We start from the raw sequence: 18,244 nt of genomic DNA on the forward strand, positions 1-18,244 counted from the left end.
CATTTGTGATGAAAGCCTACACCATTTGGATCACGTCGCATGAAGCCTTGTGCGTTTTGTCCATACTTTTTGGGCTCATCACATCACAATACAGTTACACGCACACGTATTTTAAACATGAAAGATGCACGTCCACCTATGAATCGATGCATGAAGACACGTCCATTACCTAGTTAAACACTGCCTTTGCTATCTTGTCTGGACTCTGGACAGACTACGCGCATGCGCACGCCCTGGTCATGTTGACGAATGCTAAAACAGAAGTCAACATGTCCACCGCTGCTGCTCAACAAAACAATAACGAAGAGCCCGGACTTCACGGTACGTATCATCTTTCGTATATATATGTTCCTCGCAACCTGAAGCTATTTCGAGTTTCCTTAACTGATATTCTGTTTTTCGACCGTAATGGTGCAATTTGGGGTAAAGTTATATCGGGTAAAAGCGTTTCCTCATCCTCTTGGAGGGGCGGTGGGTGATATAGTTTGACGTTGCTGAGGGAGAGCCAATCGGGCGTCGCAATTATTTTACAGATGGGAATTGTAACCAATCACATAGGCTACTCAATGTTGGGCGGATTCCAACCAAAATGAAAACAACTTTGAGACAAAAAGACTAACATTGCGTCGCTTTTTAGCAAAAGATTTTCTTTGCAGTGACCAATATTTTGGGGTCTTTAGAATGTTGTTTTTACCAGGCACTGTCTCTCTAATTTAATCTCTAAGAAAATTAAAACAAAGAAATTGATCATGGAACGTTAGTACTTCATTGTCACTGCTAACAACAACAACAACAACAACAACAACATTTTAGACGAATAACTGACTGGTTTATCCACACGCAAAAAAAAGAAAAAGGTTAAAAAAAAAAAGAGAAAAAAAAAGAGTACCAGCATCATATGCAACAGCGACACGTCGGAGCAGCCTATCTGTTACGCAACAGAGACCTGCATTGTTGACATGGCTATAAACACACATTCCACCATGCCCGGGCACGTCGTTCAATCGTTTTCTGTCAGTCAATCAATTCTATGTCTCGTAGTGCAATATGAACGGACGAAAGGCATATCAAGCGATTAATTTGCATTCTCTGTGCAGCCAAGCTGGCTGTAATGCATTGCATAACGCCCTCCTGGCCAGAAAAAAAAGCTCTCGCTGTTAGTAGGGCAGTGGCACAATGAACGCTATCACTGAAGTGGTGCAGTTGTTCTAAGTACAACTCGTAATGCATTAATGGTTGTTATGTGAGATTTGCTCTTGAGCAGCGTAAATCGAATCATCAAAATTTGTCTTTAACCTTTTGTGATTAAGGCTCTTGGGTGGAGTTGGAGTTGAATGGAAATACAGGAGCGCAGGGCGTGCATAGCAGCTTGCAAATTTCAGCTGCTGCAGACAAAATAAATGCAAACGCTAGCACGACTCAAACCTTGGAAGTGGTGCCTGAGATGGATGAAACCCTAATCGGAGGACTAGAACATGTGCCATCATCCTCCTCCATTCATAATGGGGACATGGAGAGGATCCTCTTGGATGCACAGCATGAATCCAGCCCAAGCAATTCTTCGTGTGACAGGTAGGGTTTAACTTATGTGCTAGATGGTGTCAGTCGTGTAGAAACATACCTATTAACCATAATGTGTCAACTCAGTCCCCACAGGCCACAGAGTCCCAACCAGGATGAGGGTCAGATCACTTTTGATGTGGACATGTCTAGTCCAAGAGGTAGTCAGGTAAATTGCATCCTATATAAAAAAAAATAAAAAAAGCTATTCATTTGTATTTCTGAAACACAATCTCACATAGTGGGTGTGGTATGTACCTCACTTGTTGTCCAAAGTCAGTAGGGATAGGTAGGCTACAGCTAGCCCTCAACAGGACAAGTTCCATAGAAAAAGGATGAATCTATTATAGGAATTAAAGATGTCAAATCCATGTCAGGGTCAAAGTTTTCCTATCATAAACCTTTTTTTCAAACTAAAATGTGCAAACAGTTAACATATTCCGAATTATGCAATGGCCTCATATGCGAAAGCTTGACATTCAGGAAAAAAAGGAGTAAGCTGTGATGAACATGCAAAAACAATTACTGTATTTATTGGGGTGGGAACGATAATCGTTTTTTCGATGCATCGTTGGTTTTACTCAAACGATTCTGCATCGATTCAGAGTTATTGATAAGCGATGGTTAAAGCATAAAATGTACAAAAAAATAAAAAGATGTGCAAGCGATTACGTGCGTTTGTACGTCAGACACCTGTGCCCAGGTTTACGTGACACGATGGCGGGACAAACAAAACCTCACACGAGCGGTGCAATCCTCGTTAAAAGCATCGGTTTGGAGACATTTCGTTTCTTTATTAAGTGTGAGACGTTGATGAAAAATATTTCGGGAACCCAACAAAGATGACACGTTACCACCCAGAGTTGAGTGCTGCGACCCGTCGGAGATGATAACAGCCGACTTTGTCAGGTGCTCTCCCAACTCTCCCAAACTCCGAAAGAGTTAGAAAATTTACCAAATCCATTGCAGAGTACATTGCATCAGATTTGCGCCCGTATCGGTTGTGGAAGGAAGGGGCTTTCGTAGCCCCGTTGCACAGTGACATTGTATATAAAATTCGCGCAGAGCATGTTGATTACTTCTTTCCTCACACAAAAACCTAGAATATTCACACCTTCTGCACACCTTCTGCAACATTAACAGTTTAAAGTCTGTTATTTATTGTTACAAAATATGCTGCTTTATATTTCGAATAATAAAGCTGTTCTGTTTGGTGGCAATTTCCCAGGGCTTAATGTTAGTGTTAATTACGCCACTCACAGTAAGATGTGGAACGAACTCGAACTTTTATTGCTCTTAACAGAGGAAATACACAGTACAGTACTTCTACCAGCCATATCGCTACAGCACCGCGTGCCTTTTTCTTTCTTCAGTCTCGTCCTCTTTTGTTTTTGTCTGCCCAGGGACATTCTCGCTCTCTGGCTCACCTTGCCAACAGTCATTTTTCACACAATGTTAAACACTGCCCTCTGCTGTAATGCACAATACCACGTCCAACATAAACTACTGTACATGTGAAATAAAGGTCACCAATTGAAATATCATCCATCCATCCATTATCTAAAGCGCTTTATCCTCACGAGGGTCGCGGGGTTGCTCTCTTCGGGCAGTAGGCGGGGTACACCCTGAACTGGTTGCCAGCCAATCGCAGGGCAAATTGCAATATCATTTAAAAGAAAATATACTACACAAGGTGCTACGTTAGGTTAAATAAAAGCAGCGTTCATTGCTAAGTTACACAGTAATGTCAATCAGACGATGCATATTGCACTTAAAGTATTAAAATACAGGTTACGCTAAATCAGATTAAGTTTAAATATGTTTTGATATTTTTGTTGTTATAGGAGAAGTTACAGACATTTGTTACAGCAAGTGCTGCCATTGGCACTTTTTGAAATTTGTGTTGACACACGTAAACAAGGTTGCCTTGCTACTTTAATAAAAGTCAAAGAGTGAACTATAAATCCTTACTCTTCCTTGAGTTATGCAATTGTTTTTTTAAAAAAAGGTACCAGTGTTTTAGATTAACTATAAAATGTAAGCCATTGTAGTGATGCATCGGAATCGAATCATAGGAATCGGATCGAATCGTGGGCCTCGGAATCGGATCGAATTGTGAGGTACCCATAGATTCCCACCCCTAGTATTTATATATATGACCTTACCTTTGAGTGTCAAGGTGCAATAGCCACTTTCAAGAGAGAACAAGACCCTGACCACAGCTAACTTTGCAATTCCATGTATTCTGTTCATCTTTTATCTTTTTTTTTTTTAACTTAGCCCTAGCAACCAGGACAGATGCACGTTCCACTTTTTCATGTTGCAGTAGTTCTATTTCCGGTGTAATGGTCATCATCACATATCTTTGCCATCACTGCCACCCATCTGTGGTGGAATCACACAAACAATAAGATAAAGGAAAAAGCAAAACACTGAAAGTGTACAACCTCAGGAGTGTTTGACTGAATAGGGTCCACTGTACCTCATGGTTATGATCATCTTTCAGTCTTAACTATTTGCTCTCTTCACACTTGTAGTCAGAAGAAGAAGGCGTAGACAAAGACAGAGAGGATGATATTCTCATGAACAAAGAAGTCGACTGGGTTGCTGATTGGTCCAGCAGGCCAGAAAACATTCCACCCAAGTGAGCAGGCTCCTTCGTCTTGTTTTGCATCCGATTGTGGCTTTTACTTATTTATTTTTTAATCTGAAGGTATATTCTGATGATTGTTTTTGTGTTATTTTGTGTTATTTCAGGGAATTCCACTTCAGGCACCCTCGACGTGCGGTGTCACTTAGTATGAGAAAAAGTGGAGTTATGAAGAAAGGCGGCGTATTCTCTGCTGAATTCCTCAAAGTTTTCATCCCGTCGCTTCTCATTTCACACATCCTCGCTCTTGGAATCGGGTAAGAAGTTGTATGTTTAATGGCCGTTCAAACATTTTAATCCCTTGGATCCGCGGTCTAACTTTTTTTGCACTACGGACCGGTTGTATGTTAGGCGCAATGTTGACAGACCATATACTGTGGCACAAATTAGCACAAATTATTAGAAATACAACTCACCGTTACACTGAACATAGGTGTCCTAATTTTTGAAAGCCCTGCTGTTTTGTCTTCAACAAGTTGGTCTCATCTTGGGGCGATTGGGAGACAATGACACTGAAGTGTGTTACTTAGAATATGTCTTGTCTGCGCCGTGATTTTGTTTTTGGTCTCCATCATTCGAGAATTTCCAAAGAAGCTCCTTTTTTGTTATTAATTTTCCGAGTTTGTGAGATTACTTTTATACATGATCCAGGTTATTGGTTTGACATGTGTACAAAGGTACTGGTGGATGCACCTGACTTTCAAAATAAACCTTTCAGACTCTGATGATCAATCAAATATTTTTTGTACAGTCTGTCTTTGTAGCCGGTGCTTAGTGGCTCTTCTATTGGTGCTGGTCCACGGCCCGATGGCTTTTGGCACTTCCGCCTTAGATAATTGACAATGTATATTTTATTGTGTAATCATCACTTTACTTTCTAATATATGTTTCCCTTTTTGTCATTTGGGTTTTGCCTTAAAAAATGATACCAAGAATGATTTAGCTTTTTCCTACACACTGACGTTTTACTCATAATAAAATGAACTGTTGTCTGATATAAATTGGCTGTTACAGTAATATTATAAGTATTTAAGAGATGTTTACAATCCTTTTGACCATATTTTCATGTCAATTTCCTGTTTTGTCTTTGTAGGGTGTACATCGGCAAAAGAATCGCCACAGCCTCTGCCAGCTCTTACTGAGTAGAAAATGAGCAGTGCCTGGGTGTCCTCCTGTCTTTCAAGCAGTCTGTTATCACATGTTTCCCTGCAGTCATCGTGCACCCACATTTGCGCTCCCAATCCATGTTCGATTGTGTCACATTGTTAGTGTACGCACACATGTTGTAATGTGGTTATTCCTCATCTTGACCCAAGGCACCCCAGTTGACTTGTATCCACTCGATAACAACCCCTGTTCAAGATGAAAAATCTTCATGTTCTAATACAAATATAAACGTGACAAGGGTTTGGCTTCAGTGGGTTTAAGGTTTGGAGATGGTTCGTCAAAATTTCACTCTTACTTTTTGTTGGTTTGTCACCGGACAATCTGGCCCTCTAGCTGAGTCGCCCCAACTACTCTTTCATTCGCCAGGGTTATGAACCAAAAATATGCGCCATATCTTGAATATGAAAAGAAGTTCAGATAGGAAGGAAGGAACTTGTAACGCCTTAACTTTTTGCGCTGAACTTTTGAAGTGCAGTTGCCGAAGGAAACGTAATGCTGCACTCGTCTTTTCGAAGTAGAAGCTTGATCATTTTGTGGCTTTCTTTTTAAAGCTTCTTGTTTTGAAGATTGAACTCTTAAAACTTTATCTACCATGTAGCTAGTGACTTTTGCATTTTGTGGTATTTGACTATATTATGATAGTGGAACTTGGGCCACGTGCCATTGTGCCAGCCCATATGCTGATTTGTTTTTGGGTTTTTTTGCCGTTAAATTTAGCTTTTCTTTGCACATTACAGCAACAAAGGCGAATTGTCAAATTAACATCTTTTACCGCTGCACCTTTTCTCATTTTCATCATATTGTTTTTTTATTTCTCAATTTCACCTATTTGTTTTGCTATGGAAATGCAGATGTGAAGATACATGAAACTGTGATCTGCTCCAATTAGTAGAAGCTCCCTGATATTGTGTCAAATCATATATCATAATGATGAATAATGTATCTGTAAATGTAGTGTCAGTGGTGTGTTTTTGCTGTCATTTACTTCACCGTTTGAAGCAGAACCCACCATTGAATAAGCTGTCTCCAGGAGCCTGTTTTCCTCTAGATGTCACTGTCTATTTTCATTTTCCAGTGTGATTTAATATGTACAATGCTTGTAAACTTCCAGAAAAAAATAGGAAGATAAGCTTTTACTAATTTAAGTGCATCTAATGTCTGTATACTGATGCTAATAATGATAATGAAGATTAATGACTGGATGACTCATTTGACAGTATTTTAAAACTGACGTTATAACGCAATGTGAAAACCAAATATATTGTTCTGGTTAATCTTAAATATCACTATGGCTTGTGTGCAGTTATTGAGACAGTGACTAGCAATATAACAAGGTTCCATAATGGAAATGTAGTAACTCAAACAGATACTTGATCATTGGCAGGCTTCTGCACAGCTGTTCGGCAAATTGAAGAAAACAATGGAAACTCTGAAATGACTTTGTACTGAATAAAGCAGAAAGCTGGTCATCTGAAAGTCAGTCCCCATTTATTAATACACCTTCCAATGTGAGATGTGTATGTGTGTGTACTTATACACAGTGGCTATAAAAGGCCTAGACACTCTGTTTTAAATTCTAGATGTTTGTAATATAAAAAATCTCACCAGTTTTCCACCATTAATGTGACCTTGGCAACTCAATTGAATTTTAAAAAATTCTTGAGTAGGAAAATAACAGCCAAGTTACAGTAGAAATAAGCCAACACATTGCCTGTTAAATGCCAGGTGTTCGTGATACAAACAAATGAAGTCATGATGAAACATTTTAAAACGTTCCACCATTAATGTGACCTAACCTGTAAAACCTGTTGAAATAAAATTAAATCGTTTCTGACGGAAAGTGAAAATAATCAACTGAGGTACTATACTTGCATAAGTGAGCACACATTTTATAACTGGGTATGTGGCTGTGCTCAGAACCAGTTACTTTCAAACTCATGTTAAATGTCAGTCAACACACATCTGCCACTATTTAACCTCTGATCAATTTCAGATGTTCTAGTTGAAAATAAAAACAGCATTGGTAGATTGGACACTACAACTGTCTTATCAGTTTGCACAAAAGGTACCTATTGGAATAATCACATCATCTTGGTTTGAACATTTTGTAAAAACACACTTGCAATTTCTTGAGGAAAATGAATTATGGTGATTGGTCCAATAAAACCAAGGTTGACCTTTTTAGCCATAATTCTAGAGTATGTTTGGTGCAAACACAACAGCGACACATTGTCAGTGCAGTACTTTGTCATTGATGTACGGCTCAATGTAAGCTATCTCCCAGGGCCCCCTTCAGCTTTTGCGGCCCTAGGCAATTATTTAGAGCCACCTCTTATCGTGGGGATCCTAATGCACAGCTATGCATTATATATCATGGTGTCTATCAGCACTTTAACAAAGGTAGTTGCCTTGGCCAAGGAGAAGTGCTCATTTACAAAGAATTGTGAAACTATTTTTGAAGTGAAACTAGGCCTCTATGAAACAGGGAGTCATACAATAGTAAAATTCACCAATATTCCGTGTTAGTCAAAGAAAAATATGATAATAGAACTTTCACTCTTGTACTGTACCGTCTTCATATTAGGTAACGCTTGCGCCTTTATGGTTAAAACATGGAGCTGTGACTGACTAGGGTGGGGTATTGCGCATGCGCGGTACCATTTAGCCCCTTTCTGGAGACTTGTCTTCTGGGATCTATTCATACAGAATTCCAATCATTTGAATGATAGTCTCAAATTGTGGCACTCGTTTTTATTTAGTGCGTTAGATAGCACGTTGTAAACGGCATTCGCCATCGGTAGAAGTTGTTAGACAGGTACAAATTACCCTGGGCGTCGACTGTGCATTGAGCATCCATTCATCCTTTCACCGGCTGCTGAGCTTTTCCAGTCTTGCTAGCTAGCGGTAGCCGAGAGGCAGAGGACCACTGGAGGGATACTCAAAATGTCGGGTTACCAAGGGAAAAAAAACATTCCTCGAATTACTGTGAGTATATTGTTGTTTTCATTCCACAGTTTTATTTTAACATGCTACAGTGAGGCAGCGAACGGTAGCCGTCGTATGCATACACCGGTAGCATCAGCAGTTCATTTTTGCCACACACTGTTCATAATTTATAAAGGCCTATGTGCACTATCATTTATTATATTTTTTGGAGGTGGCGGGGGCAAAATTTTCAATTTGTGTTTGAGATTTTAAACCGCACTGCGCACTGTTGGGGATACCAGCGTGGATGTCGTGATGGTCGATTGAAATAAAATCTCTTTTAAGTAGGTCACTTGACAGCACCCATCACAAAATCCCTAATCGTGCTGCTGTTGGAACCTCACTGATGGAGCAATATATATAAAATAATAGTGAACATGATTTATAGTGTGTTGCATTGACATGGTTTTAACACCACAGGCAAACCTGCAGTGCGTCGACAGGTAGCTGTCAGCTCTCGTGCAGGTGCATCCAGTTTCAATTCCTTATCAGACACACTGTGTGACTACTGTATTCGTTTCTTACATGACAAAGTGCAATAATTATGTAATGTAATAATTTGTTCCTGTATGAATGGCAACAGACGGATACACGGGTTATTTGTACCCGCTTCAATCTTTTGGAAGTTCATTTAGCTTTTCTGTCTGTCATTATACATTTTTGGCATATACATATATTATTTGTGATAAATAACACTGATCAACAGCAAGTTATAATTCGAGATGGCTTTATGTCCCCCTCCTGAAACGCAATTTTAACACTGATTTAAAACACGTCTTTCCTTTTTTTAAGCACATAATGTTATGATGATACTATTTTCACATTTGTTTTTAAGAGTAAGCTATAAAAGCCTACGAATTTTAGCATCCATGGTAATTTATAGCTATGATATTTCAGAAAAAAATGAGTTGCTGAACTTAATCCTTAATTCATAAATATTAATGAATATATTACTATAGTGTATATATTATTGTTATTCTATTATTATTGTTATGAAAAGCTGGTGTGCTCGAGAAAAATGAGTGCAGATTCGGAATCAGTGCAAAAAAAGAATCTAGAAAAGTTTACTTTAATCTCTGATTTAAAAATTTTGTAAACATTTGTTGACCAGTGTAATACTTCTCAGACCAATTAGGTTAAATTAGATGCAACCTAAGGAATACAGAAAATGAAAAGTCACATACTGGAAAGATGCTTTTAACTTTTTTGTTGTCTTGTGTGTGTGTGTGTTTTTTTTTGTTTTTTTTTGTCCTGATGTTTTTTCATTACGAATAGCAAGAGATGGAACAGATCTGCTTTCTCCATCCCCATTTCAAATCCAGACTCTTTTTGTTTGCTGTTTTGTTCCATCGCTGGTTGGTATTGTGTTTGGTTTGTTTGATTAGATTTACCGGTAAACAGAGACGGATTTAATGACATTTAAAATGAAATATGAATTTCTTAAATCTTTTCTTTTTAGGAAAATAGCAACCTCAGTAGTTTGTTGTCTTTTTGTCTTTGATGCTGACTAGAGAAAAATGAACAGTTTGAAGAGTAATAATGCATATAAGGCATTTGTTATTGCTTTGGCTCTCCATCTGAAGTGTCTTTTTAAATGCCGCTGGAAATTGTAACTAAGAAGCAAAGGTCTAGCCATGAAGTCTGCTAACCAGAAGCTGAGCTGCACTTTATATAAACTGCATACACAAGGCATGTGGCCACAGTGCGAGGCAGTTCCAGTTGTTTTAGCCACAAGTTTTTTTTTCCTGCCATAACTCTCGCCTCTCCTCTCACATTGACCAAACCAAACGGCGCAGGATCTCATTGTTGACGTGTTGGTTGGTTGTCTGGCTCACAGTGAAGGAAAAATCTTGGAGTTTGTGTGTGATATATATTTTGTCGACAACACGCTTGGAACATTTATGACACACCTTGTATTTGTCCATGTATTTAGTTATTGTATTTTTTTATTTTTTATGGCTGGTTTTGAAGAGAAGTCAAGTAAGATTTATGGCGAGCTTTCACAAGCCGTATGAAATAACATGATGGGAGACCCGCGGGGCCTTGGGTTTTAAACTTGTTTGTTTATTGAGCTTTTCAAAACCATGCTAATGTTTCATTCTTCTGTTTCATCGAGTTAGTACTCTACAACCGTACCAAGTGAACAGTGTATTCTAATCGGATTCACACTGAGGCTTTTGTACAGTTAATGAATGAAGCCAATACATTTGGCCGCATTTTGATTTGCACAAACAAGTCCTTTTATTGTTATTGTTGTCACAGTGCAAACATGGCAAACAATTTAATAGAGTGGCCGGGGCGATATGCAGTGACTGGTATCTGACAATCGGTTCCAATGTGCAATTATGCCCATATTTATGTTATAATGTATTACAATTACAGCATTATTGACATTTACTGAAAAGTCTGTTTTCTCGTTCAACTATACAGTGACCAAAGACTTTCACTAAAGACATATTGCAATTCATGCTATGACAGTTTCACTAAATTACTTTTACGAGCTTGCCATTATGTCCTTGTGAGAGCGTAGAAAAACAAATGAAAGATAGGCCACCAGTTCACACTTGAATTTGTTTCTTTTTAAGGATGGAGACAGAGTTAGCCCGAACAAGGTTCAAATCTCAAGTCAAGCCCTCCTCGTGTGCGGAGTTTATAAGTTTTCCCAGTGCCTGTCTGGGTTTTTTTTCGGCGACCCCAGTCTCCTCGCACATTCCAAAAACATGTATGTTTGGTTAACCAAGGCATCATAATGGGCCATAGGTTTGAAGTTGATTGTACATCTACCGATATATGTGCACTCGGATTGGCTGGATGTGTACTCCAGTTCCACCCCAAAGTCAAGTGGGATATGTGTCAGGTCAGCCATGTCCTGATGAGGACAAGCGCTGTTGAAAATGCATGCATTTGGGTGATAATTTATCAAATGAAAACTGTCTCTAATTTGCAGAGTGACCGTCTCCTCATAAAAGGAGCAAAGATCGTGAACGATGATCAGTCCTTCATGGCTGACATCTACATGGAGGATGGAGTCATCAAGTAAGTTCGTTTTAATTTTCCAGTTCACTATTTCAATAAATTGTTATCATTTTGTCAATGTCAAATTAAAAGGATTTTTTTAAATCTAAGATTTTTTTCATCTAAAACAATAGTGACCTAAATGCTGGTGTTAGCTTTCTTTTTTTTTTTTTTTTTTTCATTTTCTACATTTGTTTTGTCTTCTAGGCAAATAGGTGACAACCTAATTGTCCCTGGGGGAGTTAAGATTATAGACGCTCACGGCAGAATGGTGATGCCTGGAGGCATCGACGTGCACACCCGATTCCAGATGTCTGACCGAGGCATGATGGCAGCAGATGACTTCTACCAGGGCACCAGGGCAGCTCTGGCGGGGGGCACCACCATGATCAGTAAGTTGTCCGTCAGCCAGACCTCTGACCACTGTGTAAGCGTGTTGTCAACAAAGGCACACAAATCCCATCACAGCAATTACAACAACGTTTGAATACAGCTAACTCCCATACATTTAATGCAGCCTTTTTTGGGGTGTTTTGTAGTTGACCACGTGGTGCCGGAGCCTGGCATAGGCTTGGTTGAAGCTTTCAAGCAGTGGAGAGAATTGGCTGACAGCAAATCCTGTTGTGACTACTCTCTCCATGTGGACCTCACAGACTGGAAACAAGGCACTCAGGAGGAGATGGAGACCTTGGTGAAGGAACATGGTATGAAGTCAGCATTCGTAATGCGACCACTAAATTATTACTACTGTCAAAGTTACAGCCACAAATACCCAGCCGAGTAATTGTGCCACGACAAATCTCACGTTTTCCTCATTCAATCTTTGCATGGTGTAAAAAAAAAAAAAAAAGTTTTCTCAAGACTCTCCCTTGTCCCTTTTGTAATTGTTTGTTTTTTTGTTTTACTCTTCCTCTTTTGCTCTGGGTTCTCCCTCTTTTGCTCTCTTTTTTCCACTTTTGGCTCTCATAAGTTTTCTATCTTCAGGTGTCAACTCTTTCCTGGTCTATTTGGCCTATAAGGATGTTTTCCAACTTTCTGACTCTCAGGTACCATAACATTAGCGAGGTCTTCTTCTTCTCTGTTCACCAAACTTGCATGGTTGACTGTTTGATGTTTGTGTGTGACTTCTGCAAATGAGCTCACTAATCTCCGTTGTGATATTTTAGATTTATGAGGTTTTCAGCGTCATCAGAGACCTTGGTGCCATCGCTCAAGTGCATGCAGAGAATGGCGACATCATTGCTGAGGTAATAAAAAAATATACTATGCAAGCAATAAACAGTTCTCTCAAATTTGGAACATGATTGTTTTTGTTTGGATTTAATAGGAGCAGCGACGAATTCTCGAGCTGGGTATAACTGGCCCTGAAGGTCATGTGCTTAGTCGCCCAGAAGAGGTGAGGCGTCTAAAAATGTGAACACAGCAAAGGGCTCAAGAGAGGCTGCCAGAAAGGAGAAATATTCTGTTGTGTGTATGTGTGCTTGGCAGGTGGAGGCAGAAGCAGTCAATCGCTCTATCACCATAGCCAATCAGACAAATTGTCCAGTATACATCACCAAGGTGATGAGCAAGAGCGCTGCAGATGTCATCGCTCTGGCCAGGAAAAAGGGTATGTCATGACATATTTTCTTTTCCAGAACACTATTCTTAGATATTACAATGATTGCTCCTATCTAAGGCTGCTCGATTATGCAAAAAATATTAATCACAATTATTTTGGTAATAATTACCACGATTACTCAAACGATCATTTATTTCTTGGTACAAAACAAGAAAATATGTAATCGTAAAAAATATAAAGACCAATGAAATTCTTTGAAACATTATAATTATATATTCAAGTATGATTTCCTTGTGTGTAAACAAATATAGTGCTTTAGATACAAATGCATATTAATAATCTTTTTTTACGATTATGCCAATTTTTTAATCGTGGAACGTAATAATCGTGATTGTAATTCAATTTCGATTAATTGCCCTACTCCTATTCCCTCTTAGGTTCTGTGGTTTTCGGCGAGCCCATCTCAGCCAGCTTGGGCACTGACGGCACCCATTACTGGAGCAAGAACTGGGCCAAAGCTGCGACCTATGTGACCTCTCCACCACTCAGTCCTGATCCCACCACCCCCGATTACCTCAGCTCTCTGTTGTCGTGGTTGGTGTTTGGACTCAAAGATAGCTCAGTCTTTTCAGATACAGTGTACTCCTTTTGTGCCTGCTTATCTACCTTATTGCTACGCCCCATGAGCCTTTGCATGAATTAGGTGCGTGACTTGCGTTATAGCGAAACGTATGTTTTGTTTAGACAGAAAATGCGAGTCCACTTTCTATGACATTTACGGCCTTTAACAATGTTTGAACACCAGTTGTTGCATCTTATAAGAGAAAACATTTCAATCCCGTTTCCTGCTAACGTAGCTGGGTAGAAAGGTGACAAAAAAGAGGAGAAACGTTCAAATAAACCACTCTGTGAATCAAAACCCGCTGTTAACAAATACAAAACAATTTTTTGACCGGAAGTGTCTGACAGGAAGTCGTGCATATAATCGTTTCTCCATGAGAGCCCTCAGGAATAAGATAGATAAGACTGTGACAAAGCATCCAGTGGTACCTACCTTGACTATAGGTGCCCCAATTTATGAATTTCTTAAGTTACAAGCCGCAACTTTTTGTTCTTTTCTTTGTGTTATGGGCCAAAATTTGACCGATGAGGAAGCTTCAGCTACATTGGAGAGGCACCTCAGCCATTACTGAAGTGGACAAGCAGACAAACATAAAATCAAAAGACTCGCAAGGAGCACAGAAAAGATGCTAACACTGAGACCGACTCCATGGTCACTCATTAGGCCACGCCCCTCTCAAAGTCACACGGCAACACACAAATACACTACTACTGCGTGTACAGTATGCGCATCTTTTTCTTACATGTGCTTCTTAAAACCGGTTTATTCCTTTATATTTTATAATACAGTCCTGTTTTCTTTAAAAACATCATGTTTTTTGGGAGGCTTGAACTGATTAATTTCAATTCATTTCAATAAAAAACCTGATCTGATATACTCTTCGCGGTAATTGAGTTACAAGCTTTGGCACGGAACAGATTAAAATCTTAAATCAAATCACTTTATGAAATTATGTTTGCGGATCGATGGTAATTCAAAGATAGTTAGCTCCAGACCAGTGTCTTGCTTTGGAACGGGAAGCTTTTACGGATCTGACATATTGCGCTACTTCTCCAAGTTGAATGACAAGATAATGAAAAGAAAACAAATTCTGCGGCATTAAATCCCGCATCTAGAGAGCGCATCTTTCCGAGGCACAATTTCTACTTCTTTATGTTGTACTGCCATCTGAAAGTATACTTTGGCATTCTGTCCAATCCAGCGGGGATCTACAGGTGACCGGTAGTGCTCACTGCACTTTCCAGACTTCCCAGCGCGCAGTAGGCAAAGATAACTTCACCCTAATCCCAGAGGGCACCAATGGCACTGAAGAGAGGATGTCCCTAATCTGGGACAAATGTGTGGTGAGGGCCAATATTCAATGCGGGGGGTGGGGGGTGGGATCTCTATCTCTATGCATGCGTTCTGAGGCCTTGTTCCCATGATATGTCCCACCAGGTGACCGGGAAGATGGATGAGAATCAGTTTGTGGCAGTGACCAGCACAAATGCGGCCAAGATCTTCAACCTCTTTCCTCGCAAGGGCCGCATTGCTGTGGGCTCTGATGCCGACCTTGTTTTGTGGGACCCCGATGTCACCACGATCATCTCAGCCAAGAACCACAACTTGGTATTTGTAGAGGCGTTTTATAATTTTTTTTTTTTTTTTTACTGGAATAAATAGGGCCGCGCATCGGATTTGTGGCTCGTTTATGTGCCTCACGGTTCTGAGGTTTGGGGTTTCGGGCCGGCACTTTTTTCTGGCTTCCTCCCGCATCTCAAAAATATGAATGTTAGGTCAGTTGAAGATTCTAAAGTGTGAATAGTTGTTTGTCTACGTGAGCCCCGCGATCCACTGACCAATCCAGGCACACATTGAAGGCAGTTGCGATAGGCCCCATCTCACTCTAAATGAGGAGTAGCCTGTTTAGAAAATTGTTGGTTTTTGACTCCTGTCTCCGGCTTCCTCTCCTTCTGCCAGGCTGTAGAGTACAACATCTTCGAGGGCACAGAGGTGCGTGGAGGTCCTCTGGTGGTGATCAGCCAAGGTAAAGTTGTGCTGGAAGAAGGCAGCCTTCACACGACAGAGGGCTGTGGCCGCTACATCAGCCGGAAAGCCTTTCCGGACCACGTTTACAAAAAGATAAAGGCTCGCAGCAGGGTGCGTCCACACGGAAAGAATTGATCTAGCGCAGTGTTTCCCAACCTGTATTGAGCCAAGGCCATTTTTTTTTTTCATCTCTGAAAAGGTTTGTACTGTAGTTGCCTATCGGTGCCATAAGATGGCAGCCAAGCACTGTTTTTGTCTAAATGAAGCTCAATTCATTTAAACATAGTTTCTTGATTCCAAGATGGTGCCAATGTATTACTCTTTTGGCACAAAAGCAATGGAGCAAACACAATAAGTGCAAATATGTCAATTCGCAAATGCCAAAGAATAAGCGTAGCGGTTGCGGAAGATCATTTAGTTGTTTCTGCCTGTCACTTTTAGTCGCTGGCATTGCTAGATGAACAAAGATAGATTAAGGCAAGATATCAACGAATCGTTTCACACCGGTTAAGTGAAGTGAAGTACGGTACGCTGTGGCCCAATGGTTGGGAATCACTGACCAAACACGCCAAGTCGTAAGTGCCGTCTCACTGATGGAATGATTTGAATGTTCAGCTGACAGAGTTGCGTGGAGTCCCCCGGGGTCAGTATGATGGGCCAGTGTGTGAGGTGATTCTTACGCCCAAGGTTCTGTCCTCAGTGTCGGCAGTGAAGACCTCTCCTACCAAGCAGCAACAGCAGCCACAATTTATTCAGCAGCCAGTGCGCAACCTCCACCAGTCTGGCTTCAGTCTGTCAGGTGAGCGAGCTACGGTCTTTGCATCGTTCCTCCCTAGTGCGACAGCACTTTTACTTGCGGCTGTGTTGTGATGGTAATACACGTTGTCATTGTTAGGTGCCCAAATTGACGACAATGTTCCACGCCGTAACACCCAACGCATCGTGGCGCCCCCTGGAGGAAAAGCCAACATCACCAGCCTCGGTTAAGATGTTTTTGAAGCGCGCCAAAGTGCGGGCAGGCACCGGACTGGCGGCCTGTCACTCCTTGCTTGCCCTGCGCTGCACTCTTTCATCGTCACTCACTGTTATGTTGTATTTAAAGAAAAGGAAAGAAAAGCACTACCTAATTTTATTTCACATATTAGGAACGATTCAAGGGAACTTAAACTTGTTGCGAGATGTTTAACCTTTTACTTTGTCCTCCTAACACTAGTCAGTCTTTGGATATTTTAGGACCAGCAGTTTTTACTCATGCTAGAGTGTGCTGGCGGCACAAAAACCTCAAAGTCAATTCTCAATTGTTATTACAGCGTCCCATTGTCAAAAGTCAATTTATAATCACCAGAAAAATAGACTGTAGGATTTTTTTTTTGTCATTTAATTTAGCTTCTCAGCTCGGTCTTCCTTTTGTGTTACAGTTACACTGTCTATTTTTTAAATACGGTTTTGGTTTGTTTTGAATCACGTTAATTGTTCATTAATGCATTCAATGCACTGACATTTAAAGCAATGGTATTTAAGACTTACATTTCACTATCATCCTGTATTTGGGGCCACACAAAGTTTGAAGTACCTTGCCCTCTCACCTCATGTGTGTTAGTCGTTCACCTCCTCCACCTATTTATGATGTGTCTGCTGAACACTTTTGAGGATACAGACACTGCAAAGTTTAGAGGGGAGGTTTGCAGAGGTTTGCTCTCTGCATCTGGTGCTATATGAGCAATGCTATTGTGTATATGTGCAGTTGACGTTAAGTGTTCCTGCATCCATCGTTCTACAATTGTCTCTGCTTTGGAATATGAACCCGGGGGACCCATTTGGCCACATAGTGAGACAAAGTTGTTTTGCATCTGTACCGATCCAAATAATACACATGTATATGAGCTTGCAAGTTTTTTTTATTTTTTGTGGAGTTTCTATGTTTTAGCCTACATGTTGAATTACAATAGTACCCTGCTTGTTCTTTAAGATATTGATAGCACACTGTATCTATGAAGGCTCTTGAAACAAGTGATCTTTGAGACCTGATGGAACATTGCAACATGGATTGTTATATATTTAGGAGAACCCTCACTGCGTGCCGATCATGTGTCCACTTCTCTCTGTGTTTGTGTTGTGAACCAAGTTCCGGAAATCCAGCTCTCCTTTGTCATACCCTTACCTATTGCCACTGGTTTGAACTGGAGCTCCAGTAAGTTGTAGATACAGTAGGTCCTTCCATTGCCTTGTCAAGTGTACGCCTCTAATGCCAGGCTATGATGTGAAAGTGGATGACATTATTTTGGCAAGGTTCTTCATAGTAGTTATTGAGCTGTGCAGTGCTGGTGTTGTCCCACTTAATGTGATTCAGTCATGTATATCTTGTAGGATACCAAGGTTTGACGGGGCACAAATCAATGGTCCTTTATGCATCTGACCCAACCTGTGTTGACTTCAGTGGAGTAAAATATAAATAAAACATTTGTTACTGACTCCCCCTCCATCTCTTTGCTATGTTTGATGATTTTTTTTTTTAAGGTATATGCCTAAATTAATGGGAGTAGTTGTTGAAATGTGAACCCTAATTGCCATAAAGGACAGGTACACCCTGAATGGGTCGCCACTCGCCAGCCAATCACAGATAGCCATTCACCGGGCATAGAATCAATCTCAAATG

The 18,244-nt window shown here is 40.4% G+C and overlaps 2 protein-coding genes across 2 annotated transcripts; both read left to right on the forward strand.

Moving 5' to 3' along the window:
• The first annotated feature begins 165 nt into the window (after positions 1–165).
• bnip3la (BCL2 interacting protein 3 like a) lies at positions 166–6,853 on the forward strand. The gene is made up of 6 exons (XM_086031512.1): positions 166–321; positions 1,311–1,572; positions 1,648–1,729; positions 4,098–4,204; positions 4,318–4,467; positions 5,304–6,853. The coding sequence occupies exons 1-6, from the start codon at positions 240–242 to the stop codon at positions 5,350–5,352; spliced, it is 732 nt and encodes a 243-aa protein (XP_085887638.1). The 5' UTR covers positions 166–239; the 3' UTR covers positions 5,353–6,853.
• Positions 6,854–8,032: 1,179 nt separating this feature from the next.
• On the forward strand, positions 8,033–18,060 carry dpysl2a (dihydropyrimidinase like 2a). Its single transcript, XM_086031193.1, has 14 exons — positions 8,033–8,362; positions 11,310–11,398; positions 11,585–11,769; positions 11,917–12,081; positions 12,362–12,423; positions 12,544–12,624; positions 12,705–12,773; positions 12,866–12,986; positions 13,376–13,532; positions 14,762–14,903; positions 14,998–15,168; positions 15,520–15,699; positions 16,204–16,387; positions 16,484–18,060. The coding sequence occupies exons 1-14, from the start codon at positions 8,321–8,323 to the stop codon at positions 16,573–16,575; spliced, it is 1,740 nt and encodes a 579-aa protein (XP_085887319.1). The 5' UTR covers positions 8,033–8,320; the 3' UTR covers positions 16,576–18,060.
• The last annotated feature ends 184 nt before the right edge of the window (positions 18,061–18,244 follow it).

This window comes from Filicampus tigris, chromosome 5 (assembly GCF_054856515.1).
Source record: "Filicampus tigris isolate MCC_2025a chromosome 5, RoL_Ftig_1.0, whole genome shotgun sequence".
Taxonomy (NCBI): Eukaryota; Metazoa; Chordata; class Actinopteri; order Syngnathiformes; family Syngnathidae; genus Filicampus; species Filicampus tigris.